The sequence below is a fragment of the Oxyura jamaicensis genome, chromosome 5 (assembly GCF_011077185.1).
Source record: "Oxyura jamaicensis isolate SHBP4307 breed ruddy duck chromosome 5, BPBGC_Ojam_1.0, whole genome shotgun sequence".
In the NCBI taxonomy this organism is placed as follows: domain Eukaryota; kingdom Metazoa; phylum Chordata; class Aves; order Anseriformes; family Anatidae; genus Oxyura; species Oxyura jamaicensis.
The window spans coordinates 1,926,248-1,953,367 of NC_048897.1; the positions used below are offsets into that span (position 1 = coordinate 1,926,248).

Below are 27,120 nucleotides of genomic sequence, written 5' to 3' on the forward strand. Positions count from 1 at the left end.
CTGAAATAGTATTCTTCACCTTGAATTGCCTAAACCAAGACAGACCTCCTGTGGAAAGACTTCTCAAGCTTGGTCGCTGGAACTAAGCACGTTTATATAAACCAACTTCAAAATTTGATTATACATCTCTGAATGCTATAATGAGACTCATCTCAACTTCTTAAGCTTTGGGTTTTCCTGGTCACTGAGAACATGACTGAGCTTCATCTGAAGTTTGGAAAAGTGAGTATTAACCCTGTGCTTCCAATTATTCTCATCACATTCTCAAATGAATCCTGGGGCTCAATGAATATGGGGCTCTCAAATGAATATGGCGCTAATATTTCAAATAAAGACTTAATTTAGTAGGGAAGGAAGTTTCAAAAAGCCACAAACATGCAGGAAACCACAACCAAAGTGCCAGATTCTCTAAATTACAAGTACAAATCAAGAAGAGGTCATAGCACACCAGTGCTGCATTTCATCACAAAAGTGGGCTCTGTTGCATGCTCTCTTTTAGGGCTGATCCTTAAACTTTATTCAAAGTTAATGGAAACACACAGCCTCAAGAAATGGACTGCACAGCAGAAACTTACGGAAGCTATCATTAACAACACTAGATTTTATAATTTTGGGGTGGGAGTGGCTATCTGAGCATTTTCTGTTTTCAAAACATATTATTTGCCTTACCTGTAAATGGGGTTTACATGACCGGAGATAACTGTCTCTCCTCGACAAGAGAGAGGAGACAGATTCTGATGTCCTAGCTAATGTGGCTAACGCATTATATTCACCGCAACTATAACCTTTCGAACAAGTAGGCAGCTAATTACAGAGCAACTGTCCAAATCCTTCAGTGGCATTCAAGTGAGGAAACAGGCTATGATTTTATTTATTTTAGATGTAAAGCTCTTTCAGTAGTGGGAACAGCTGGTAAAAGTAATCATTTGGCAAGGTCTGCCAAGGTCTAAAAACGTATTTGCCGTGGTAGATTACATAGTTTAAGCCAAAATGATAGGCTGAAACATACAAATATTTATAAAAGAACAGGGTGTTTTATACACATGTATTGCACAATTTGTAAGTATGTGTGTATATACACACACACCAGTTTAGTGTGCTCTAAACATAACCTCTTCATCTCATCCTTCACTATTTAATTCTTTTCACTGATCCGTCCTCATGAATCATGCATGTTTCTGTTGATATGCACAGAAGTAGACACATTTCAGCATACAGATTGCCAGCCACATCTGCAGGTAATTGCACTGACCACACAGCTCTGTATTCACTCAGCACGGCACCAAGGCTAACTTGGAGGTTTATGAGAATTATTATGCCTTAGATATGACAGTGCATTTCTCTGAAATATACATCTCGGTCAGTTATTATTTTCCTGTGTCAACAAACCATGCATTACCACTTAGAATCACAGAATCACAGAATTTCTAGGTTGGAAGAGACCTCAAGATCATCGAGTCCAACCTCTAACCTAACACTAACAGTCGCCACTAAACCATATCCCTAAGCTCTACATCTAAACGTCTTTTGAAGACTTCCAGGGATGGTGACTCCACCACCTCCCTGGGCAGCCTGTTCCAATGCCTCACAACCCTTTCAGTAAAGAAGCTCTTCCTAACATCTAACCTAAAACTCCCCTGGCGCAACTTTAGCCCATTCCCCCTCGTCCTGTCACCAGGCACGTGGGAGAACAGGCCAACCCCCACCTCTCTACAGCCTCCTTTAAGGTATCTGTAGAGAGCGATAAGGTCGCCCCTGAGCCTCCTCTTCTCCAGGCTGAATAAGCCCAGCTCCTTCAGCCGCTCCTCGTAGGACTTGTTCTCCAGGCCCCTCACCAGCTTCGTCGCCCTTCTTTGGACCCGCTCAAGCACCTCGATGTCCTTCTTGTAGCGAGGGGCCCAAAACTGAACACAGTACTCGAGGTGCGGCCTCACCAGAGCCGAGTACAGGGGGACGATCACCTCCCTAGCCCTGCTGGTCACACTATTTCTGATACAAGCCAGGATGCCGTTGGCCTTCTTGGCCACCTGAGCACACTGCTGGCTCATATTCAGCCGACTGTCCACTATCACTCCCAGGTCCTTCTCCGCCTGGCAGCTCTCCAACCACTCATCTCCCAGCCTGTAGCTCTGCTTGGGATTATTACGCCCCAGGTGCAGGACCCGGCACTTGGCCTTGTTAAACTTCATGCAGTTGACCTCAGCCCATCGGTGCAGCCTATCCAGACCCTCCTGCAGAGCCTTCCTACCCTCGAGCAGATCGACACTCGCACCTAACTTGGTGTCATCTGCAAACTTACTGAGGGTGCACTCAATGCCCTCGTCCAGATCATTGATGAAGATGTTAAAGAGGACCGGCCCCAGCACCGAGCCCTGGGGGACGCCACTAGTGACTGGCCTCCAACTGGATTTGACTCCATTTACCACAACTCTTTGGGCCCAGCTATCCAGCCAGTTTCTAACCCAACGAAGCGTGCGCCAGTCCAAGCCAAGAGCAGCCAGTTTCTTGAGGAGAATGCTGTGGGAGACGGTGTCAAAAGCCTTGCTGAAGTCAAGGTAGACCACATCCACAGCCTTTCCCTCGTCCACCCAGCGCGACACTTTGTCATAGAAGGAGATCAGGTTCGTCAAGCAGGACCTGCCTCCCATAAACCCATGCTGACTGGGCCTGATCGCCTGCTTGCCCTTCAAGTGCCGCATGATGACTCCCAAGAGGATCTGCTCCATGAGCTTCCCTGGTACTGAGGTCAAACTGACAGGCCTGTAGTTCCCCGGGTCAGCCCTCCGGCCCTTCTTGTAGATGGGCGTCACATTCGCTAGCCGCCAGTCAGCTGGGACCTCCCCCGATAGCCAGGACTGCTGATAAATGATGGATAGTGGCTTGGCCAGCTCCTCTGCCAGTTCTCTCAGTACCCTTGGGTGGATCCCATCCGGCCCCATCGACTTGTGCACATCCAAGTGCCGTAGCAGGTCACCAACCAGTTCTTCGTGGATGGTGAGGGCCACATCCTGCTCCCCATCCCCTTCCACCAGCTCAGGGTACTGGGAACCCAGGGAACAACCGATATTGCCGCTAAAGACTGAGGCAAAGAAGGCATTGAGCACCTCCGCCTTTTCCTCATCTCTTGTAACTAAGTTTCCCCCTGCATCCAGTAAAGGATGGAGATTCTCCTTTGTCCTCCTTTTTGTGTTGATGTATTTATAAAAGCGTTTTTTGTTATCTTTAACGGCAGTAGCCAGATTGAGCTCCAGATGAGCTTTGGCCTTCCTAATTTTGTCCCTGCACAGCCTCGCTACATCCTTATAGTCCTCCCTAGTGGCCTGCCCACTTTTCCAAAGATTATAAACCCTCTTTTTTCTCCTAAGCTCAAGCCACAGTTCTCTGTTCAGCCAGGCTGGCCTTCTTCCCTGCTGGCTCATCTTTGGGCACATGGGAACAGACCGCTCCTGCGCCATTAGGATTTGCCTCTTGAAGAGCGCCCAGCCTTCCTGGACCCCTCTGCCCTTCAGAACCGCCTCCCAAGGGACTCTACCAACCAGTGTCCTCAGCAGCCCAAAGTCAGCTCTCCGAAAGTCCAGTACAGTGGTTTTACTGGTTCCCTTCCTGGCCTCGCCAAGAATAGTGAACTCCACCATTTCGTGGTCACTCTGCCCAAGACAGCTCCCGACAATCACATCCTCCACCAGTCCTTCTCTGTTTGTGAAGAGAAGGTCTAGCGGGGCACCACCCCTGGTAGGCTCACTAATCAGCTGCGTCAGGAAGCTATCTTCCACTTTCTCCAGAAACCTCCTAGACTGCTTTCTCTGGGCTGTGTTGTGCTTCCAGGATATGTCAGGGAAGTTGAAGTCCCCCACGAGTACAAGCGCTGAAGATTTCGCAACTTCTGTCAGCTGCCTGTAGAACTCCTCATCCGTCTCCTCGTCCTGGTTCGGCGGTCTGTAACAGACCCCGACCAGGACGCTAGCCTTGTTGTCCCTGCCGATCCTAACCCAAAGGGACTCGATCTTGTCATTCCTAGCCTCGAGTTCTACAACATCGAAAGACTCTCTAATATAGAGAGCCACACCGCCACCCCTTCTGTGCTGTCTGTCCCTTCTGAAGAGCCTATAGCCAGGCATCACAGCACTCCAGTCATGAGACTGGTCCCACCACGTTTCCGTGATGGCAACCAAGTCGTAGCCTGCCCGCTGCACGATGGCTTCCAGCTCCTCCTGTTTGTTACCCATGCTGCGTGCATTGGTGTAGATGCACTTAAAGAAGATCTCAATAAGCACTTAGAAGATCTCAATAAGGAACATACCAATCTCATTTTTACGAGTCAGCCCTGATATACACATCACATACCACCTGCTTACATCGTCATGCTCATATGTTCCGCCAGATATACACAGCCTTCAAGGTGGTTTTTGTTTGTTTTAAATGGCTTTATGTGTAAATAAATGTAAATAAAGTAAGAACAGTGGTGTTGCTTTTTTTTTTTTCCTCCTAGAAAGCTAACATTTTAATCTGGGAAATCGATTTACGTAGGCCAAACAACTAATGGTGCACTGGTGTAATATACTGCTGTGTAATAAGAGGGAAAAGGTGACAGAAGTTTTACCAGAAGTCATTAATAGCTATGGAAGACATGGTTTAAGCCACATGCAGAAGGAATTACCGGTGGAACAACCGCACTAGGAGACACAGATGAAACAGACCCCTTGGAGCTAAGTATCACCAACATACTAGCATGGTGACCACCACATTGAGTTTCTCTCAGCTTCCTCAAGCTGTGACTGAGCCATGGAGACTCTTGCTGGAGCCAGCATCAGAAAAACATCACCTAAGGCTGACAGTTGCTTGGTGCGGTCCTCTAAGCACTCAGGCAGTGAAGGTGAGTTTAGTCACGCTGGTACCACCCCATTCAGCCTTACACCACGGCAATAGTCACCCGTTCAGCTTCTGAACCGTGCCCGACATCGAACACTGAAAGGCGCCTGGGCATCCTGAAACCTTCAGCTCTTGGTGGCATTGTTCCAGAGAAGCCAGAGAACAATCACCTCCAACCAGGATGGAAAAGGGGCCGCATCTCACACTGAGAATGAGGAGATCCCGCTCAGAATAAATTTTCTGTCTGGACATCCATCAGCATCCTCAAAAATCAGCACAACAAAATCCTTCACACCACAACACAACAAAGTTTTAACTCCAGCTTCTGTTCTTCATCGTGTTCTGCATAAGCAAACATGGGACACAGCATACACAAACTCTGAACTCCAGGCTTTACATTCAGTTACACGCTAATACTATTTTGCGCTGAACAACCTTTCTTCCATGGAAGACCCAGAATCTGGAAATCCAGACCACGTGCCTGCCAACTCTAGCTCTGGATACATGTCATTAATAATAAAAAGAAATAAATAAAGGGAGATTTGGTAGCAATCATAGGACAGGAAGTCTTTGTACTCTCGACATATTACTCTTGGAAAACATGAAGAGGTTTACAGAGTACAAGTCTTCAAAATATTTAGTCAGAAGTTTTCTTTATCATCAAAGGCCTAGAATGGGAATCCAACAAAAACAAAATACAATCTACACAGAATTTGAAAATAAGCCACTTGATGCAAAAGTCAGATGGCCCAGAAACAACTTTGGCTGGCTATCTGCTAGTGGGCTGCAACGCCTTGCCTGTTGTCTGGCCCTACCTCAATGCCAGACCTTCTCAGTAAACAACAGAGGTACAAGGACTGTATGTTCGAGCCAGAGAGCGTAGCCACAAGAAGCTGGTGGGAATCCTGATGACAACACATGATCAAAGCATTTATTAGTTGATTCGATTTTGAGTCTAAATTTCAAGATGCACATTCAAGGACAAGTCACAGAGGTTGTTCTAGCCTAAGACAGGTATTTCAGCTACCAACCATACAGGTTAAGGAAGCAGAAAACACTTCATAACAAGATTTCTTCCTCTCCAGCTACTGTCTTGTCCATTACTCTCTTACCAGTGTGTATTTCAAATGACCTCACAGTACTAAAAAGGGCTTCCTTCTTGTCATGCCGTAATAGGAGCAACACCACACATAATTATCTCTGTGAGTAAAGTCAGCTTTAGACAGGGCTCATTTTCCATAGGCATCACACCCACCCCAATAATTCACTGAATATATAAAATTTTTATATTTTGTTAACTGTGAGAATCAGTACCACAAATTGGCAATTCATTATCAAAGAAGGAATCCTTTCAACTGAATGTGAGTTGTGGTATTAGCCTAGTGGATTTTGGTAAATTGGTACCAAACTTGCTAAGTTTTGGTAATTTGAAAAGGAACTGCAAGCCTCATCTTATCATATTCAAAGCAGCATGACCATAGTAGAGCTATCTGCTTCCATAGTATGCTAGGCCAGTTCTGGTTTCTAAATCACTTCCAGATTTGTTCCTGTACACATCTCTAAGCCATGTCATGAAAATCTGAACACTCCTGATGGAAAAGCGTTGTGGTGTATTGTGGCTGAGAATCATAGGACTTTTCACGTCACGCTGAGCCTCAGTCCTTGCCTCTAAGCTCTTAATTGCAAGTGACTGTACTGCTGAGGAAGGACATCTTTGAAAACACGGTACTGGAAAACCCTCGTGTTCTCCGACAAGTATTTTTCCTCTTTGCTTACAAGCAAGTCTTCAGCAATCACACGCACAGACCACTGCACATCGCTCTTCTCAGTATTATCTTCATACATCATAGGATCTTACGCTGGGTCTGGAGTGGCAAGGATACTTCAAATCTGGAAGGAAAAAGGGGCAAAATCAAGCCCCTTATGCAAGGCCTCTAATGAGATAACCCAGTTTTTCTTTAGAGTGTTTGAACATAATCACACGAGCTTAAACTGAAAATTATCCAATAGATCACCCACTGAAATTCAAGGCAGAAAAGGACCAGCCTAACTCATACCTGTGAATTCCAAGTACCTGGGGAAATAACACAGGCTTTAAAGTACCACTGGTAGTCTCCAGTAAAATACAAGCTGGATTGTGAAAAAAAAAAATATAAACCCTTTCCCTCCACAGAAAGACAACTACAAAAGCAATTCTTCAGCTTCTTCCATTTCTTCCTCCAGTTGCTGTGCTTCTTTTCTCAGTCTTTGATGGACCACGGAGCTAACGCAGTATGAACACATCCAGAAAGATGGAAAGAATACACCCAGAAACATTGTAAACCATCACAGAGCTGTTCTGTGCCTATTTTCTTGCTTCTCTACTTTCATCACCTCACTGGAGAAGGAAGGATTGAGACAGTTCCTGTTATAAAAACACGAGTGCAACTTTATGGGAAGACCCTGGCAAAAAACACTGCTTCTTATTTATGGTCCAAGTTTGTCGCATGCCTTTCCACAGAGAGATGATGGAGTTCTCATCCCAGAGATCTCGCAAACTATTTAGACAAAGCAGAAGGATGAAGGCTGGGGAATAAACAGCATGCAAGGATGCAAGCTGTCTGTTTGACTCTTGAGCAGTTTAATACAGCTCATTCTCCTTGCGTGAACGCACTTGAAATACAGGTCACAGCCAAATCCTCGATGTAATGGTAAATAATACTTTGTATTATTTTTAATGAGACAGCTATATTACTTCTCTGCCAAACTATCTCGTTATAACTGTGTTTCTTCTCCACACAACACAAGATTTAACAACTTTTCCTTTAAGGCTGCAGTGAGCGAAGGGGCCAGATTTGTACCACTCTCCTTCGCTCTTTGCACAAAGATTTCCAGCCTGGTGTTGTTTAAATTCATTTTCAAAAAACATGTTCCTGTAGCTTTACTTGAGCATATATCCTAGCAAACTGCTAGAACAGCATTTAGAAAATGTCAGCTTAGTACAGTTTCCCAAGTAGGCTCAAAATACTTGAGAGGAAGGTGCAAAGAAGCCTTGACTGTCTTGTGCTCCGCCACAGTCCTGCTTCATTGCACTTACATCTCTTCCACCTTCATCCCCCATTCTTCAGCTTTACTGAAATTCTCTTGTATTTTCTCTGCTGACCCCTGCTCTAATCCAGAGGTTTTCTGGGTAGAAAAATCTCCCCTGTTCAGAAGTGAACGCACATCCCCCTTCACCGAACCAGCAGATCACCAAAGGAACCATCCCCCTGATTGCCTGAACAGTACATTAGCAGCTGTATATAGAATATACACACACACATTTTCTACCACTTAAGCTTGCCTGCCTGAAGTCACAGCTGATGCCCACTCAAGCAGCTTTCGACACTCCGAACCCCTACCAATTTCAATGCAAATTCCCCACTGAGAACTACAACGTCTGGGATCCTGCAAACATTTATATCATAATGAAGTAACCATGACACAAACCAGAAAGAATACCAGTTAAATACGTCAGACATTAGCCATGTGAATAGAAATTAATATATACATATTTTCTAACCCGTGCAACAACTACAGGTTCTGCATTAGTAACTAGTGCAAATGTAACAGCACGAAATACCCCTTGGAGCCTTTACAGCCTTCTGAAAATAAGCTTAACAGACAATTACACCAACAGTAGAAAAGCTAACGGTAACTTAATTTCAAGAAAAATCTGGTGTGGTAAGCCATCACAGATGACCTATCTTACAGCTCAGCTCTTTTACATCCTGGATATTGCTTATCTTGCTGGGATATCCTGAGGTGCAATCTGCTTCAATGCCTTCAGAAAGGAAAAAAAAATTAAGCTTCAGGTTACGTGCCATCAATAGAAGAAATACTGTAGCAACGGAATGAGGTGTAATTACATGAAAGGTACCCAGCTACGAGAATACTATGCATCTCAACTCCCAATCATCAGTTTTACATTTTCTACACAATGCCTAGAAGATAAGCATCTGGTGTGGTGTGCTTATCAGCACACACTACCAGTTTCATGCAGTTTTGCCTACAAAAACAAGATTTCTCAATCACAGTCGTCTTGTTTTTACAAGCATTTGCTATCTATCATTATGATTTATCATTTAAAAGGTTATACAAGGTATCTAGTGATTTAAAAGATTTTCTTCCTTGGAGTCGTTTTTTTTTTAGATATGCTTGTGTTCATATGATCCCGCTTCAGTCACTCCAATAGGAAGCTGATACCGACCAAATTAACAACCTAGTACTCCCGTAACTACATCAGGAAATCATAGCGCGTACTACTCATTACTCTCTTCCAAAAGCAATACCCAAATTACAGTGTGTGAAATGAATTACATTAGTTCCCTAATTAGATATTCTTTTCCTATTACCAAAAAATTGGTATTTGATGCAACGCAAGCGTGTGCAACACATTAATAACCACAGTCAACAATGTGAAAGGTCACAAAGATAACTACTCATCACTGTAGAATCTGGGCAGGTAGCCAAAAACAACAAAAACATGGATATTAAGCTACCATCAGTAGTTACGAATAGTTGTTAGCTTCCCAAGTTCAACACTAGGCAGCATGTCAGATGTTTGAGGTCTGCCTCATGAAAGCCTTCACTTCCAAAGGGTTTGTAGCTGTACGAAGTTCTGGGTTAACGTAGCATATGCTGCGATGCAATCTGACTGACAACGTGCATAAGTTGTAGACACCCAGTAGTTACGATACTCGAGTCTAAAACTTAATTCCAAGTAATTTGCTGAAGGGCACAGATGTGTTTTCCTCTCAAGCGAGAAGGATTAAAAGTAACCTAATTCAACAGTCATTATTTTGTTTTACCTTTGACACTGTCTGCATAAGATACTACACTAAAAAAAAAAAAAAAAGTCTTCCTCCAATCATTAAATAGCAATCAAAACAGGCTGCTTTCGTTACTTAAATGGCACTAAAATCCTAACTGGAAACCCGCACTCTATGAAGAATGGCTGTGATGATAGAAATCAATGTAATGATGTAAAAAGCATTCCAGATTATTAATCTTAATTGGCAACAAAAGGTGTCATTAAGTTTCATCACAGGAATTGACTTGCAACAAAAAATTCCGCACACTATTATCTTAGAGAAGAAAGTCAGTCATTCCAAATTCCCAAAAGAATTTGGACACGATATCCGGGCATCCTTTAATTTTGCTGAAAACCCAGGCAAGCTGTAAGGACGCATAATGCTGTCCTGTTGTATCCTCCGAGGACCACGCTAATGGTCTCTGTATCACCACCCCCAGCTGGTCGGCTAGCGCAGCACTTACGGGGCACTCCAGAATGAGCACTCTGTCCGGTACAAGGTCGGTAATAGCATGCCTCGAGGTTCGTTGGGGACCAGGGCTTCTGGCAATTCCACATGTGTTGTGGCACAAAGACAGGGACTGTCCTTGCTTGTCCTCCACATAGGGGAATTGTTCAGTCTGGACCAGTTTCCCAGGACTCCAGGAATAGATGCAAGTAAATTAATTAATTATCAGAGTTATAACTGTGGAGCACACAGCCCTTGCAGTGACTGAGGGAGAAGAGACCCAGACCTCCTCTAACCTTTCTGCTAGCTTAGACTCACCCACTCCGACAAAGTTTGCTGGAGAAAAAAAAAAAAAAAAAAAAAAAAAAAGAGAAAGAAATTTGCTCCACTTTGAGTATTTGAAGTACACCTTCTGAAAAGGCTTACTATGTGAATTGCAATCTTAACTACCACCATAGTTCATAGAAGCGGGATGCATGAGTCCTTTACACTACTGTCCCCACCCATCCAAAATCATGGTAATTGTGAAATAAATTAGAAGTTTACTTTGAAGACAGTGTAAAAGTTAATCAGCATGTTCAATTGGTTTCTACAGGCACCTCGATCGTAAAGAAGTCATTCTGCACTGTGCAGCCACCAGCTTTTATTGAACAGCATATGTAGCCATGATACATCACCTTAAGGCAGAAGAAAACAGGCAGGGGGAGAGGGGAGAAGCCTCTATTTCATCATCTCTGGCAACACGTACAACTGATGCAGATTAGATGGAGCTACTTGGCTGTCTTTACACCCTGACAGCATGAGGAATGGCTCGCTGCCATTTCCACACTCCTCTGATGCTACAGCCCATTTTATGAACACATACATCTTCTAGTTGCTATCTGCAGAACACATCAGAATTTTGTACAGGTACGCACTGCCTGTATTTCAACAGAAAAATGAGAAGCCACGCCTATGGAACAGCCATTCACAGAATGCAGAGAGTATTTGTGTTAGCCTGTATAGCAATAAGGACAAGCATATATTTTAACTTTTAAGATGATTTCTTCATAGGAGGTGAACGGTTGCATTATTTTTGCCTTCATGTTGCTTTGTGTTTTAGCTGTGGCAGTCATTCATAATGACTCCCCACTACCATTTCCATTTTTTACTTGTGGCAACAAATAAACACACACAGAAAACAGAACTGCAAGAACTTGCAGAGAGCAAGAGCAAAAGCATAAGCCAGCCACAGCTCTCCTCCACCACCCTCCCACTCCCCCTGATCCAGAGATCGGCCAAGGACCTCGGACCCACATTGCCTAAACACCACCAAGGGCCATGCTGCCAGCCAGATTCATTTCAACTACCAGAACACCAGAACTAATATTCTGCTCTTTACAGAGGTGCTCATATGCACACAAAAAAAGAATAGCTAGCACTAGGAGCTGAAGATATATCATCTGTAGGTCAAATAAAGACAGAACAGTTCCAGAAGACCATCATCAAGATACTGTGTTTATGCCATTATTGGCTACAATGTATGTTAAGAAACCTGGATTATTTTTTTTACTAGCATCACTCAACCCTGCCTTTTGGAGGTTCCAAAATGCTTTGCAAACTGAATTTTATCCCATATTACAGATAGAAGAGCCCAAGAGGCAGAAGCCTTTTACACTATCTTATGAACTTTCCCATAAAAAAAGATGTTGCGGGCCAGGAAAGCCAGAAGAACCCTGCAGGGTTTGTAGTTTATACCTTATCTATCAACAGTATTGCCTCCTAAATCACATGGTCAACAGTTAGGACAATGTCATGATGAGGTACATATATTTAGGCTCGTATTGATTCTGTCACAGCATTAAACATCTTCACTTCAGATTCAGCTACTGCAGATGATACTAGGCCACCCACCATCAAGATTTCATGTTCCAGGCTCATCCTAAAGCCATGGTCTATCTGCACAGAACCTAGTCTGTACACTCATCCATCCTTTTTAGTGTTTCAACATGCTGCACTATACTCAAAGTTCACATGGAGACTCTATAAGGTGAAAAATGTCCCCTACGCTTACCTTTAATCCTCTGCCAGCTGATTATTATGACACATCATTTGCCTTTAAAAAGTACGCATCCATGTATTTGCTTTCCCACTTGATAAATATTTATGAAGATTTTATTCCAGTCCTAACACATACATAGTATCACTAATCTGCCTTTTATTTAGTCAAGGAAAGGAGGTTAAAGGAAAAGGAATTTAAAGACAGGCTGCTCCTATTGCTGAGCACAAGCTCCAAAAGTCAGCATTTCGAATGAAACAATGAGGGTTTGGTACGCAAATTCAAAGGAAAAAAATAATTTCAAAGAAACCCAAAATTCCAGGATTCAAGCACCTAGGTCATGTCTGAAACAGCTTTGCAGCACTGAGCCAGCATGCAAGATTAACATCAGTTTTGCAACAATGAAGCGTAGTAGGAACCTAGAATTACAAAAACTAAGTATGTTTGAAAGAAAGATCTCTTCTGGTGTTTAGCAATGATTTTCTCCCTTTACTAGCACATGAGCTGTAAGCCTATGTAACATTAAAACACTATTTTAAGCAACTAACAAACTGATGCAGCTTCTGCTTAATTTAGTATTTTATAGTGACTTTGATCAAATCATCAGTTCTGGCTGATATGGAAAGAACATACTTCTTTCAATAATTCAACTATCACCAGATCATTTTTATGTTGTGGACCAATGGCAAAAAAAAAAAAAAAAAAAAAGAAGAAGAAATGAAGCCCAGTTCCTGCCAGCCTTGCAGCAAATTAACCACAATCCAAGTTATCTTATCCAAAATCTAGCCATTTTGTGCACTAGTTTCTAACCTCTTTTATTTCTGCATTCCCAGTCTGTGCTTAGAAATTTTGCATACCACAGCACTAAATCCAAGACATTTAAAAAATGATTACCTTGTTTGACGTGATACAGCAAAATCGCTGATGAAAACAGTAAATAATTGAATTGGAAAAATTCAGAGAAATACACACAAATAACACAGGCGATTCCATCTGCCTTGTTACATTTTTGGAGTAGTCATATCAGATGTATGTTGTTTATTCAAAACAAATCCTCCAAGTCACTGAAGATCTGATAGTCGCTGCTGTCATCACAAGGAAGAACTGAAGACTTCAGAAAATAAACAAACACAGTGCAAGCTAACTGTTTATAGCATGTAGTTTTCTAGTTTTCCACCTATAAATGATTTTTTTTTCTGTAACAGGCTTACCTTCCTCTCTATTGATTTCTCAACTTACTCTATTATCAAATCTTGGAAGCTACTCCTCTACCCCTCAGCTCCCTTGAACACATCTCCTTTTTCAAGAGCAGAACACTGAAAAAACAGCTAGACAAGTCTGAGTACATATTTATTACCATCAGTGTGCGATAGCCTCAAGAGACATCCATGCATCATATTCAGTTAGCAAGAAAAGGAAGCACTGTCTTCAATACCATGCTATTTTTTGCCTAATGGTGTAAGGACAGGCTCATTTGTAAGGCAGGTGATTCCTTTCTAATGGATGAATGACAGCCTTCTGTAAAGGGAAGAATTAAGACTGTTCTCTCACTGAGTTTTACTGCCATTGGAATGTGCCAGGAGCCTCTTCCTGCCAACCTCAGACTCCCAAAGACAGGTCTGCTTCCTATCAGGAGCTGCAGCAAGCTCCTGAGGCATACCAGGAAGGGTCTAGGTATCTTCCCCGGCTCAGCCTCTCCTATAATACTATACATTTGCCATTGACACTTAAGACCATGGTTCGCTGTTTTGTCCTACCTCGGAGTCACTTTGCATTGCCAGAAAGAGAGAAGAGAGAGAGTGAACTGGTCAGGGGGAAATGTGCCACAGAAAAAGAAAAAAGAAAAAAAAAAAAAGCCTCACAGATACACTATTCCTTCTAGTTTTCACCTGCAAAGAAAAAGGAAATTTTGACTTGATCTGGAAAACATGAAGACCAGTAAGATACCACTCTGAAAGCAGGTTGCAGGTTAGAAGAGCAAGTTCAGATAACTTAGTCTAGCAGATTCCTACCAGTTAGTTTTGAGTTAGACCAATGTAACTTTGAACAATTTTTAGAAGAAATACCAGCTTTCATCTGTAATACAGCTATTTTACTACTAGGTTGTATTATGTTCTACATACTTCTTTCAGCAATCCTTTGAAAATTATACATGACCTTAAATTCATACACAGACATGCAATGCTTTCCAAAGAACATAGCCAAGAAATACCTCTCACACTTGCTAAAAAATCTCCTTCATCTGCACTAACATAGAGCCACAAACATGCATCAATATTTTCTCAGACGCAGATACAGTACTACAGACAACCCAAATTCCATTTCTTTGTCAAAGAATACATTATAGCTTTATTGCTACTTCAAATCATTACTAATATTTTTCTTAAATATTTGAGAACTGCTGCAATATGCAAGCATAAATAACCTTGTGCCACAGCTGTCAAATTAGACCAAAAGCCATCAGAAAACAAACAAACAACAAAGCAACAACAAAACCCTAACCTTCAGTGCCTAAAAACAGCTACTGAATAAAATACATGTCTGTCTCTCTAATGCCTCCCTTTCCGACAGACCCCTGAGGTAAGTTTAGCCTTGTGATAAGGCCTAAAATTAGTAAATAAGTCAGTATTATCACTGAGTCTATTCCCTTTGCACTCCTGCCCCTCCTTCTTCCCACTGCCTTTGCCTTTCTTACCACTCCCTTCACCAGGGATATCCAAACAGATAGCAGAGCTCTGGGATACCAGACGTGCTTCCAGGCACAGACATTGTGACAGGCAATATCTGGCCACCATGAGGTTCCCAGCCATTTCAGTTTTAAAGAATTTAATATCACGGCCCACACATTATTCCATACGACAATTACTTCCAAGCCAGAGGCTATCCATTTGCATAATAATGAACATTTTTCTAAAGAGGTGTGCAGCAAACTACACACTAATGAGTTCTAGTGCATGTTATCTAAAAGTCACACTTGCTTTATAAAAAACACTAATTAAAAACACAACCTCTAATTTTTACCTACTCGTACCTTTTAAATAACAGTGTAAGACAGACACCTGCTCTATTAAACAAACAAAAACATGGGGCTCACTTCCACAATACTGACTAACTTGAAGAAATGCACTGATTTACGTTGGATTGCTCACACGTGTAAGGACTGCAGGAGGAGGCTGGCTATGTACGCTGTGCATCAGTAGAAAGGCATCCTCTAGCACAGAAAAGATGGTTTTGCTACATCTCAAACAGAAAAAAACATGGGAAATACGGACATTTCGGCGAAATCTCAGCAGCAGATTCATCAGCACTGTAAAGGAAAGGAGGAACAGATGAGCGCATTTCACTGCTGGAGAAATATTTCCAAGGACACTCTGGAACCTAATCATTCCTACGTAAGTTTTGACAATCTAGCCCAAACCAGAAGTTTATCAGGCAGCAAGTTCTCTGTAACATCCTATAATCCATGCTTGATACAAGTGCAGCAGGCTTTCCCTTTTCAGCACTAAATACATATTTTATTTTGAGATGCGTGCTCTTAATGCTATAATGTATGTGCATAATGTATTCTTTCTATTTTAAAGAATACTTCGACTATATAGTACTTACACTTACTGCTAAAACATTTGGCTTTGGTAACTTTGAAATTAGATTGATGGAGCTGTTAGGATCCTAGCAATCAAATCCTCATTTCTACAGCAGGACATGCAAAGTTTGAGTAACTCACACGTAGCACCTCAGGCAGCACAGACCAGGATGGCACCGTGAAAGGCCCCAATGCGAGAGCTGCATGGCACATGCAAAAAAATAAGAAAACAAAAGCCAAACACCTCAAAAGCTTGGGGAGGGCTGCACTGAGAGCTGCACCGCCGAGTCCAACATCAGAGCTTTGGCTTTGGAGCTGTCCCTGCCCTTCCCCAGGCCCCAAGCAGGAGCTCAGCAGATGGAGGACAGCACTCAGCACCGAGTACAGCCCACCCGCACAGCCCACTGCTGGCTGGAGACAGCCCCCGAATCAAGCTGCCTGCCTGAATTTTAAAATGTCCTGGCTAATTAATGCCCATTAGAGCCCGTGGCCATTCAGGGCCAGGCAAACGGTGCCTCACGCCTCGGGATGTGAAGGCCCTGTCAGCAGGGGCCTGAGGCCGGCCTGGCTCGCCCCGCCGCCCCAATACAGCGGCTATCGATCAGCACCGCGGGCGTGTGGCTCACTGCACAGCCTGCTGCAGATCTGTCCCCACACATCATACCCATGTACTCTTAATCTGTCATCACCCAGGAGGAAAAAAGGCCAGTGTAAAATGAGATGCTACAGAGATGCATATACATGCAAGCGGGGACGTTCTTGCAGTTGAGGGCAGCGTTTTTGGTGTCTTGTCAGCACCCTGTTGGGACTAGAAATTATCAACGCTCCTCTGTGGCTCCATGCAGAGTTTCAGCATACAGAAATCATCTCCACCTAATTTTGTATGGTTCTGTTTAAATGGCCCTGTGTAAATGCTCCTCCATATGATCATTTTCAGAGGTTTTCCGGAATTTGGGCAAACCACCTGCTTTGGCAGAGGGGCGGGTTCAGCTCCGATGAACACAATTGAACCCCCTGCTGTACCCTGTGTTAAGGGAAAGCCTCAGAGCTGGGCATTCTGCTAGAACAGCAGCATCAGGAAGTTTGCAAAAGGCACGGTAACCATTTTGAACAGATTTCCAGAGTCCTGTCCTCAGCAGCATAACGTTTCACACAACCGATCCATCAGCACAGAGCCACAACAAGAAGCAGCTCTTTGTCAGTCTTGTCTCTCAGCTGGCTCCATCTCCTCATCAACTTTACTCTCTCTAACAGAGGCTTTAAGATGCACTAATGTGGAAAGCCAATACTGCCCCTCGTCACTTCACCCATCTATAAAATCAGGATATTCAAAGCACACCCAAATGATTGAGAAAGGTACGATACACTGTTTGCAACTCTGCTGTGCCTGTAAGTGGTTGTTTTCCACATCCTGAGAACTTGAGAAAAACACCTAAGTCAAGGTGAAGTTATTTTAGGCTAATAAGCTTCACTTGAAGTGAGGAAAAGAAGGGTCTCAGTGACCCCAGGATTTTTTGTTCACTATTTTATTCTCGCTCAATGTAAGAAGTGTCCTTTTGCATCAAGCAAATGCCTTTGAGAATTTAATTTGGCATTGTCAGACAAGAGGAGGATGGAAGCATGCCAATGCACATACCCCAAAACACTCCAACATACAGGAATTCCTTAAAGCTAGGTTTACTCTGATGCACACGTCGCTTAACACAAACTGCGTAATGTAGCAACACAAACAGCTTGACAGATACAAGATGGCCATTGCACATCAGGCAAAAGTCATTATTTGGATATAGCTACCTATTGTTGAGGTACCCCTTCTCCATGACATCACATAATTCACATCTTGAATATCTTGGGAGGGACCCCTTCAGGGATAATTGTTTGGAAGGAGGCTCCAGAACGTTAATTGAAAAAAGAAATCATGCCTAATATAGAAGATTGAAGTAGTTCTGACACCATCACAACTCCAGGTTCATTCTCTGGGAGAGAAAGACCAATTTGATATCAGGTATTTACCAAGAAACTTAATTTCAATCAAAGACGGGAAAAAAAAAAAAAAAAAAAAAGTTGACCTGAAAGAGTTTCGTGTGCCACGTTAGCACCTAAATCATTAGGGCATACATGAAAATCGCAGCTGTTCTCTTCTCTCCAGTTTTGTAGCAGTTGTAAACTTTTTTCTCATTTTCAGACTGTGTATGCCAACATCCAGTCCTTGAACGTGAACAGATCTGCTTCAATTCAACCTAAAATGAAGTTCGATTTTGATCTTTCACTTGGATCACTGCACACCACATAAAACGCTACCCACGTAGCCACAGAAATGCTGAACTTCTTACAGATCTCAATAGTAAGGTGACCACCAAGAGGAACAGAAATCAATAACCCAGCACGCCTCCCTTACAGAGCCTGCCCATACATGCTCCATCTGTGTTAGGAGCCATATGTACCTATATAACAATTTAGAGCATAAGTACATCTTCTGCGTATCGTTCGCTCTCTTTCACACAACAGAACAGAGGTAAAGACCTGCAATTTGCACAAGTATCGGTAAGACCTCAAGAAATCACACACGAGCTTTTTGCATTTACAGGAACACAGAAGACTTGGGGGAAGAGGACAGGGCAAAGAGACTACCAGCCAACAGCACCACACCTGAGCCAGCTCTGGATGAGACAAGATGTCACCGCCATCTCAAGTGCAAGCAGCTCACCACTCGCAGTCTTATCTTTGACAGGTCTAAATCAGCACAGCTCCTTTGGGCCACATCTTAATGTAAATTGACACAAGTTGGAAAAACTCACCCCCCAATTTTAAAAAACTTGCGCAAGTACAATTCCTTTTGCCAGCCAGATATTACAACAGGCATCAGCTCAACAGCCAAGATTCACTGTTTACCTTATATAAATACATTTGACAGCCGTAGCTGGCACTGTTTCTTCATCCAAGAAATTTCGTTAAGACTCTAGCCTGATTAGGAAAGGAAAGGCAATAATGAAGTCACACTTACTCCTACAGCTTCCTCATTAAAATCACTACAGAAACAACTTTAAGAGGAAAAAATAGATTAAAAGTAAGAACAGAATACCCTGTAACAATCACGAAGATTCGATTTTACATCATCAATATGAGCAGAACCACTTATTTCTTTGAGCCAATTTATTAACAAAGAGTGGCTTGAAATAGTCACAAACACAAAATGTGTTTCAAGAACATCTTAAATGCAGCAAACGTATGACCTGCATGCAGAAGCTGAGCATGAGACAGATCACCAAGACTTACCCATGCAACCAAGTCCCAAATCTGACTTATCAATATTAAATTGAAAGTAGGCATTTCAATGATCTTAATTACAATTTTTTAAAAAAGATACAATTAAAAAAAAATACAACCCCCACAATTAAGAACTAAAGTCCTACATAGATTGTTGTGTTTATAGAAGGTTTTCAGTATTTGTTAGATGAAGGCATGACCATGACTTTTTCCTCAGTTCTTTCCCTCGGTGCATTTTTATTGCATTTCTTTTTCCAAAGGAGCCCAATCAGCTGCATTCTCAAAGCACCACACAGCAGCTTGCTGTTAATTCCAGGAGCTAAGGCTTGCTGCAGTTTATAGGGGTTATACTCGAGGGCTTTCACACTGGCTTGACATCTCAGCAGCTATCAACCGCTTTAATGTCTCGGCACAAACACCCACCAACAAAACGGTACTCAGCCAACATTACCCCACCTTAAATACTACTTGTTCTTTGTAACACTAGGTCAATACATGCGAGACCACTTATGCTCTTTAAGCTGACTTCAATAGAAGGGAGCAGCAAAGTACCCTGAAGCAACTCCAACGTACATCAATATAACCTAAGGAAATGCAACAGAAACCGAAGAGAAAAATATGGCATATGGCTCAGTCATACCTGTCGTGAAGATGGTTTCAAAAAAAAAAAAAAAACGAACAGAAGACACATCCCCTGAAAAAGCCTTAGCCAGATACAGTGTCAGGCCAAGTACACATCTGTGGCAGCATCTCTGGGCAATTTGGACTGGCGCTTCCAAGTGCCGGCTGACCCCTTCTTGCTGATGACACTGCCACCCCGTGGGTGCCTACACCACCCATCCACGAGCTGCAATACCTGCACGCTGCCCTGCCTAAAACCTACCGGTCCAGGAAGACAGATTTAAACTGTTGCTTATATTGCCTTTTTTTGTTTGTTTTTACATTAGATCCCAAAGTGTAGTTGGACAGCAGAATACATATAAGCATATAAAATGCACATTTAGGTCATTCCTAAGTACAAGTTTATTTCACAATTATACTTCACTCATTGTTCAATCACAGTGTTCACCAGATGACAGCAGAAGACACTTTGGTCACCACTACATGAACACATCCCTTTACCATGTCCAGCTAACCTAACTCAAGCGTAACAGAGCTACTAATCCAAATGGGCAATCAGAGAGACTGGAAGTCAACTGAAGAAGTATTTCCTCTCGTTCCTCAACAGAAAGTGCATTTAAATAAGAACACCAGGAAGAAAAGTCGTCCAAGATCTAGGACAGCTGAAATATACCAAGATTACTGTAGCCATGTCTTTTACCTGCTTTACAGTGATGTCCTCCAGTCTCCTCTGCAAAGATAAACCTGTCAAGTTACTGGTAATGACTGTCGGTTTTTGCTAACATAAAATAATCTACACACAAACTCAACAAGCCTCTAGTATCAGCTATGTCATCTCTTGCATTGACAGACTTTGTTGCCAAGGTCACTTATTGGCGTAAAAACCACTCACTTCATTCACACGAGTAATCCGACTACCTTCAGTTGGACCACTTACACGGTTGTTCAACCTGATCATATTTTTTAGGGCTATATTACAAGTTCAAAGGAATTTGGCTTTGTAGTTCTCACTACAGCCAACGTAAGTTGCGCTGCAAGATGCCATGCTATCCTGAACACTATAGTAGAGTACTTTTAAAGTCTGGCTGGAAAGCTAATAGAGAGAGGAGCGAAAAGAACCTGCCTGTACTGATTTCTGTGGTGCCATACACAGCTCAATTTCTAGTTCTTGCAGATCAGCCCAACTGCAAAAAGCCAAGCCTCATACCGCTAAACAATAAAGACTAATACTAAAACTTGTCTCGCTTTGAGCAATAGAGGGTATGAGGTAGATACCTAGAAATATGCTTACAAAAAGAAAAAAATAATAAAAAAAAAAAAATCAAGCAATGCCTTTATTTCTATACCATAAATGCAAGTCTACCTTTCCGGTACTTTACTTGGGGAAGATATGCCAGATGCGTCATTGATTGGAATATATACACACACTGATTTCTTATTGCTTCAGAAACACTACAGAAAGAATGACTTTATAGCCATAAAATATACCCTTAATTAAAAAATGCATTGGTCTGATTTCAAATGAGCTTGATCTTATTTCTTCCATTACTAGTCTCATTTTTCAGCAGCAGCATTCATCATCAGTAGACACTTCTAACGGCCCTGGATCACATACGCATTTTTTCCAATAAGAAATCAAATAATATCAAGCTTAAGAACATCACAGTTTATATTATTATTCAACTCCACCATAACTACTGCATCGTGTCAACACTTCTATTCCAAAATTATTTTTCCCAGTAAACACAAGTCTAAGCAAAGCTCTCTTCAGTAACCTTTCCCTGGAAAATTCAATAGGAAATGAAATGTAATACTCTATTAAGACTTGTTTTGCAAACAGAAGTGAGAGATCACCCAGGCATGAAGAGTCATTAAAATGGATCTTACATATATCATTATAAATTTAATAATCTCCATGACGGCTAGAGTTCAAGTTAAAATGAACGTCAGCAAAGCATGACCAATTGATGTTATCCCAGCTGCCACTGAGCCTCACTTGGGGTTATATTATACTTTCCGAGACCCCATACTACATGTGCATCAAATACCCAGAGCCAGCAGCAGATGGGAGATGTAGGCTTCTATACCTATCAGCAAGGAGAGGCAGACATCACGGCATATTAATTCTGGTGCATCCAAACAGTCAGGGTCTGCTTTGGTGTAGACCCAAATGTTTTTCCCATCTACTTGATGAACAGTACGCTACTGTATGCCTGAGGAAAAAATAAAATATGAGTGGCTTCCAGAAATGGAGTCAATAGAAGGATTTTATTGCTGCCCTTATTGATTTTCTTCAGCTCCAAAAGGCTTCCTTGAAAAAGCAGAAGGAAGACCCTGTCAGCTTATCAGGTAACAGATCATGCTTGGTACAATTAAAATAGATTTTGGATTTTAGTTGGTTGTCCAAATAAGTATTCCCGAAACATTATTCTCTGAGGAAACAGCTATGTTTTATCTGATTTCTGAAAGTTTTCCAAGCTGCTTTGATTTCTAATGGGGTGACAGAGAATCCACTTTGACTCAATGAATTTGTGACACATGCCTCCTCTTCTCCAAAATTAGACAACACTACTGAACAGCAAAATAATATTTGATGGTTCCCCCCACTCCAACTTATTTCAAGTGAAATACAAATAAGGTATAAAAGCCACAGGAAAAGGAGCTCTTCACACAAAGCCAAATAACAGCATTGTTTTGTTTTGTTTTTTTCATTGTTTTAAACCAACAAACAAATCTGCATGGAAACGACCACAAATGATACACGCACAGCAGAAGCACGTCAAGTATTACAGTCTGTTTGACCGATGCCAAGAAAATAACTTTGAAGCCTCAGTTGTTTGCAAGCTACCGTTTTGCCGAGATGGCAACTTCATTTAGGTCAGCTTAATACACAGAGCCAATCAATTATCATTAAATAATACAATGCCACCTTGACACACCAGGCTTCCACAAAGCACTTGCGCAAAATGGGATCTGTCAGCTGACATTAAGTATGTTCCACCGTGCATTTTGTGTTGTTTCAAGTTGGTCACGCCTGGAAACTACACTGAAATGAAAACGTTATCAGCAGGACAATAAGGACGCTGGCAACTATGCCACATTTTCAGCAAATTTACTGGCCACATCCCAGGAAAGCAATTTTTCCATCTCTCTAGTGATACCATTAAGAGTTAAAACTACAACAAATCAACAATTTGAGCAGACTTAGCAAGAGTCAATGTACCTCATTTATACCACAGGTCACTTCATCAACAACCATCCAACATTCTGGAAGTATCTCCCTTATTTTACTCATATTGCAATCTCCCTTCCCCCCAGCTCCTTGCTCCATACATTGCAAAAAGTCTGAACAGAAAGAAAACTTTTTTTTTTTTTTTTTTTTTTTAATATATAATGAGAAGAGATGTGCTGCAGGCTAGGCACAGTGAGCAGCAACTGCAGTTAACAGCAGAGTTATAAGGAGCTCTTCTGCCACTCGCATCTCATCCAACAATTTAAGCAGAGAGGCCTTTTGTCACTTACCCTTTTTTGATCTTCCAGTCCATGTGTCACGGGCTTTCTTTTCTGATGTTGGCTGGATTCAGAGCCAGGTTCCATTTCCCAGCTACACATACTCCTCCGGCCTCTTTCAGCTTTCCCTAAAAATCCATAGCACGAACAACAAGGAAAATCTAAAAGTAACTAAAAAAATAGCAAGCGGACTCCTTCAGACCTCGTCCATGTTTTTTGTCATCCTTCTTAGCTCCTGTTTGCCATCAGTGCTCATTATCTGACCGGGCAGCCCCTCTGTGAGCCTCTATCTTCTATTTTAGCTCAGACGTGGGGTTCCATTTCCGCGCCTTACAGGAGGATGACGGAGCTGAATCCGAACCCAGTACTTTGTGCCACATTATTGCTCCATCAGCAGCCTTTTCAGTGCATTGCTGGCACGGGTAATTTATACGTCAATAAAGGTGTAAATGTGCATTTAATCCACTGCGTTGAGATTATCAGCATCCCTCTCCTGGGCCGCCTTCCTCCCATAAATCAATGTAAACGCTTCCCGGCGATAATTGCCTTTTGCCAATCTAGCAGGTGCTAATTACGTAAAACCAGCCGCGCACGCCTGTCATGCCCTTCTCGTACGCATCCAAACCAACACCTAAGAGGAGGGGGGAAAGAAAAAAAAACAAAAACAAATAAATAATTGGGTTCTGAGCAGGCTGACAGGGCACGTAGCCGCCTCTACTCCCCACCAAGCCCCCCAAACGCCGCTCAGCGCCTTCACCGGGGCTCTTCGCAGCCCGCCCGCGGGGCTCCTGTACCCCGCTACCCCCCGGTAACCCTCCGGTACCCCCGAGCCCCGCGGCCGCCAGGACAAAGTTTCGCTCCGCTGCCGGTACCTGGCGCTGGGCGGTGCCGGCGCGGGGCAGCGCAGGGCGAGGGCCGCCCGGCTCCGCTCGGCTCGGCTGGGCTCGGCTCCGCCGCCCGGCGCTGCCGCCGCCGCTACTCGCCCTGCCGTTCCCCGGGCAACCGGCTTCCCGCCCCTTCGCCCCCCACGTGGGGCCGCCGGGCCAATGGCGAGCGGGGGCTGCGGCCGCGCGAGCCAATGGGAGCCGCGCTGCGGGCGGGAGGCGCGCACGGGGCGAGGTGGCCCCGCCCCCTTGCCGAGGAGGCCCCGCCCCCGCCCCGCAGCGCCGCCCTGCGGCACAAAATGGCGCTGAAGGGCCGGGCCGGGCCGGGGGCACGGTGCTCCGTGAGGGGGCACCCACTGAGCGCTGAGCTCCTCTGGAGGCCCCGGGAACGAGAAATTGAGCCAAATCGGGAAATTCCGGTGGCGTGATGGTACAGAAGATCTTGTATAATGCAGTAGTAACTCCACTTCTGTGGAAGATCGCTGCTTTTAGAACATCTCCTTTCATCGTACGCGGATGGTGGAGAAAAGACGAGCGTAGTAGGCTAGGCCGTGATAAGGGAAAAGTTCAGTTCGGCAGGACTGCTGGGCAGGCCCCTCTCTATTTTCCTCAGCAGTTTCATTTTGCCTTTCGCTTGCTTGCCTGCCGCTTTGGTTGCTGCGGAGGGTCTCTTCTGTGAAATCTTCAAAGCGATGGATTTTCTCTTTGAAAGAATCCTTGACTGTCGAGAACTACAGAAGTATGACCTTTATTTTCTTCCTCTGCACGCATGATGCACTGAGCGCTGAAAAGGCAGGTGTGCTACCGCCTCGTCTGTCGATTTGCATGCCAAGAAGCTGAACATTTGCATTACTGGTTTTGTACTCCTCAACTGAAAAGCAAGTAGAGTGATCTTCTGCGCCTTCCAGTTAAAGGTCATCTGCAGATAGGTGTTCCTCTCTGGCTCAGATGAGTGAGACATTCAGCGTTTTATGAATCAAAAGAGCACAAGGCATGTTTGTATTGATTAAATGTTGCAGCTGCAGCAAGAAGCAGTAACACACAAGATGTTGCACATATGTACTCTCACCAACGCTTACAACCTGGACAGGCAAAGACAAGAGGAAAAAGAAGAAACTCATTTTAATCTCTGCTTTAGAAGCAGGAAGCTATGGCACAGAACTGATGAAAGGAGTTTGCCAAAATCAGCTCTCCAAACTAACATCAGCATCTTAACCACAGGCTGTTCCCCTTCTTGTTGGTTCTTACCCTTTTGATGTGTTGCAGCCTGTTAGATAGGTAAAAGTAATCGTGTTAAATTACAGACTTGGACTCTAAAAAGATAATGATCAAAGCCCAAGTTCTCATGTCAGGGATGAGAAGGGAAACCTGGAGCAATTTCATGACTTCATTGGGCTTTAACACAGTAGTCATTTCTGTATTTAAGAATCCTTATAAAACAACAGCTAACAGTCATTGTCCTGTAAAAATCAGTAACAACACTTTTTAAATGCCCACCTTTGGTTCAGACAGAGTGCCATTTAAATCCCAGTTGCCATTAGGAAGCCACCTAGTATGTTCACAGAAATGAAATGTTGCTGCCGTAGGAGCGCCACCCTGGGACTTGGGACTCCCGAGTCTGTCAGATTTCTGTCTCCTAAACCCACACCGCTTACTGGTGAAGAACACTGGGTCCCCACAGGATAAAGCTAAAAGCCTAACGTGGGGATTTGCACTGTAAATGCAGTAAATCAAAGACTGTCTTTTACCACAGACTCCATATGAATTCTAACAAAATAAGCCCTCGGTCTTCACTGAAACTTCCAAGTGCACAGTAATTAAGAGCAAACTAATAACACTGGACATACGTTGGGGCTGTGGGCTCAGAGAGGACAGTAGGATCTGGCCCAATGCATTTTTAATTACCACTGCAATACAACACTCATCTAATTTAGATGAAAACTATGATTCCATAATTGCACTGCTCACCATACATGTGTGAAATACGTGGCTTCCTTTGTCATATTTTCTGACACTGCAAAATGTCACTAAAAGTTCAGTTATAAAACAGTAAAAGATGCTTAAAAATGCTGAATAGTATTCATACTCTTAAAAGGCTAGCATTTAGAATAAGTGAAAAGTAAGTTTAATAATTAGAAAACAAAACATTCATAAACAGCTACATGCAATTCATTGTCGAAGGAATTTAAATAATTCAGCTTTAGATAATTCAGCTTTGATCCATAGACTGTAAGAGTCAACATTTCCTGAGGTGTTTTCACAGACTTTTCAGAACAATCTTGAGTTCATTTGTCTGTGCATCTGCTTCAGGGTCTGGGAAAACATCGTTACGAAACCGATGGATGCAATGGTAGGGGTGTTTAGAGAGCAGAAAAACAGGGATGTTAAACTAAAATAGCAAGGCTTTCATTAATTTTTCAGGCTCTGATACATACCTTTTAGCTTTTGGCTATAGCTAATCAAATTGAATGTTCATTTAAGTTCCGACTTATGGCAATGAATTCTTAAAAACGTCTTATTTTGCAGTTTTAAAATAGTATTGTATAATGCACATGCATTAAGAAGAGTTGTTGCTTTTGAGAATCTACTTACCTTTATGCAATCCAATATTATTAAGTTTAGTCTTTGCAATATTAACTCTTTAGATAGCTAATAGATTTACTCTGTGACAGCCAGATGCTGTCATTTTATTTTTTCCTCCAGGAGTGTTTTTTTTGTTGTTGTTATTTGTTTTTTAACTAATAAAGATTTCTTTATACAAAATGAAGTCAACTGCTCATTTATTAATTGAGCAAGATCAGTATCTAACATCTGAGAAGCTGTTTTACCAATTTACTTCTTCTGTGATCTGAAAACCACCAGACAAAAGAGAAAGTTCAAATGCTAAAATTAAATGGAAGATTTAAAAGAGAAGGGGCAGCTGTTCACTAAGACTTACAGCCACCCTACCCTCATTAGAAAGCGGGTACCCTGTCCTCTTTGGGAAGAAGTACTTATGTAGATTCCCCAGTATAGCTCATAAGGACAGATGCTTAGATGTCATAACATACCATAAAACCATGTTTCTAC

At 42.8% G+C, this 27,120-nt stretch overlaps 1 protein-coding gene across 2 annotated transcripts in view; it reads right to left on the reverse strand.

The window, feature by feature from the left end:
• NAV2 (neuron navigator 2) overlaps nt 1–24,058 on the reverse strand; it is a 405,213-nt gene extending 381,155 nt beyond the window's left edge. For both annotated transcript variants that reach the window (XM_035326761.1, XM_035326759.1), the window contains exons 1-2: nt 24,040–24,058; nt 23,180–23,798 (exon numbers count right to left, since the gene is read on the reverse strand). In XM_035326761.1, the coding sequence (XP_035182652.1) occupies nt 23,180–23,269 (90 nt within the window). In that variant the 5' untranslated portion in view covers nt 23,270–23,798; nt 24,040–24,058. The remainder of the gene's footprint in view (nt 1–23,179; nt 23,799–24,039) is intronic.
• Between the last annotated feature and the right edge of the window lie 3,062 nt (nt 24,059–27,120).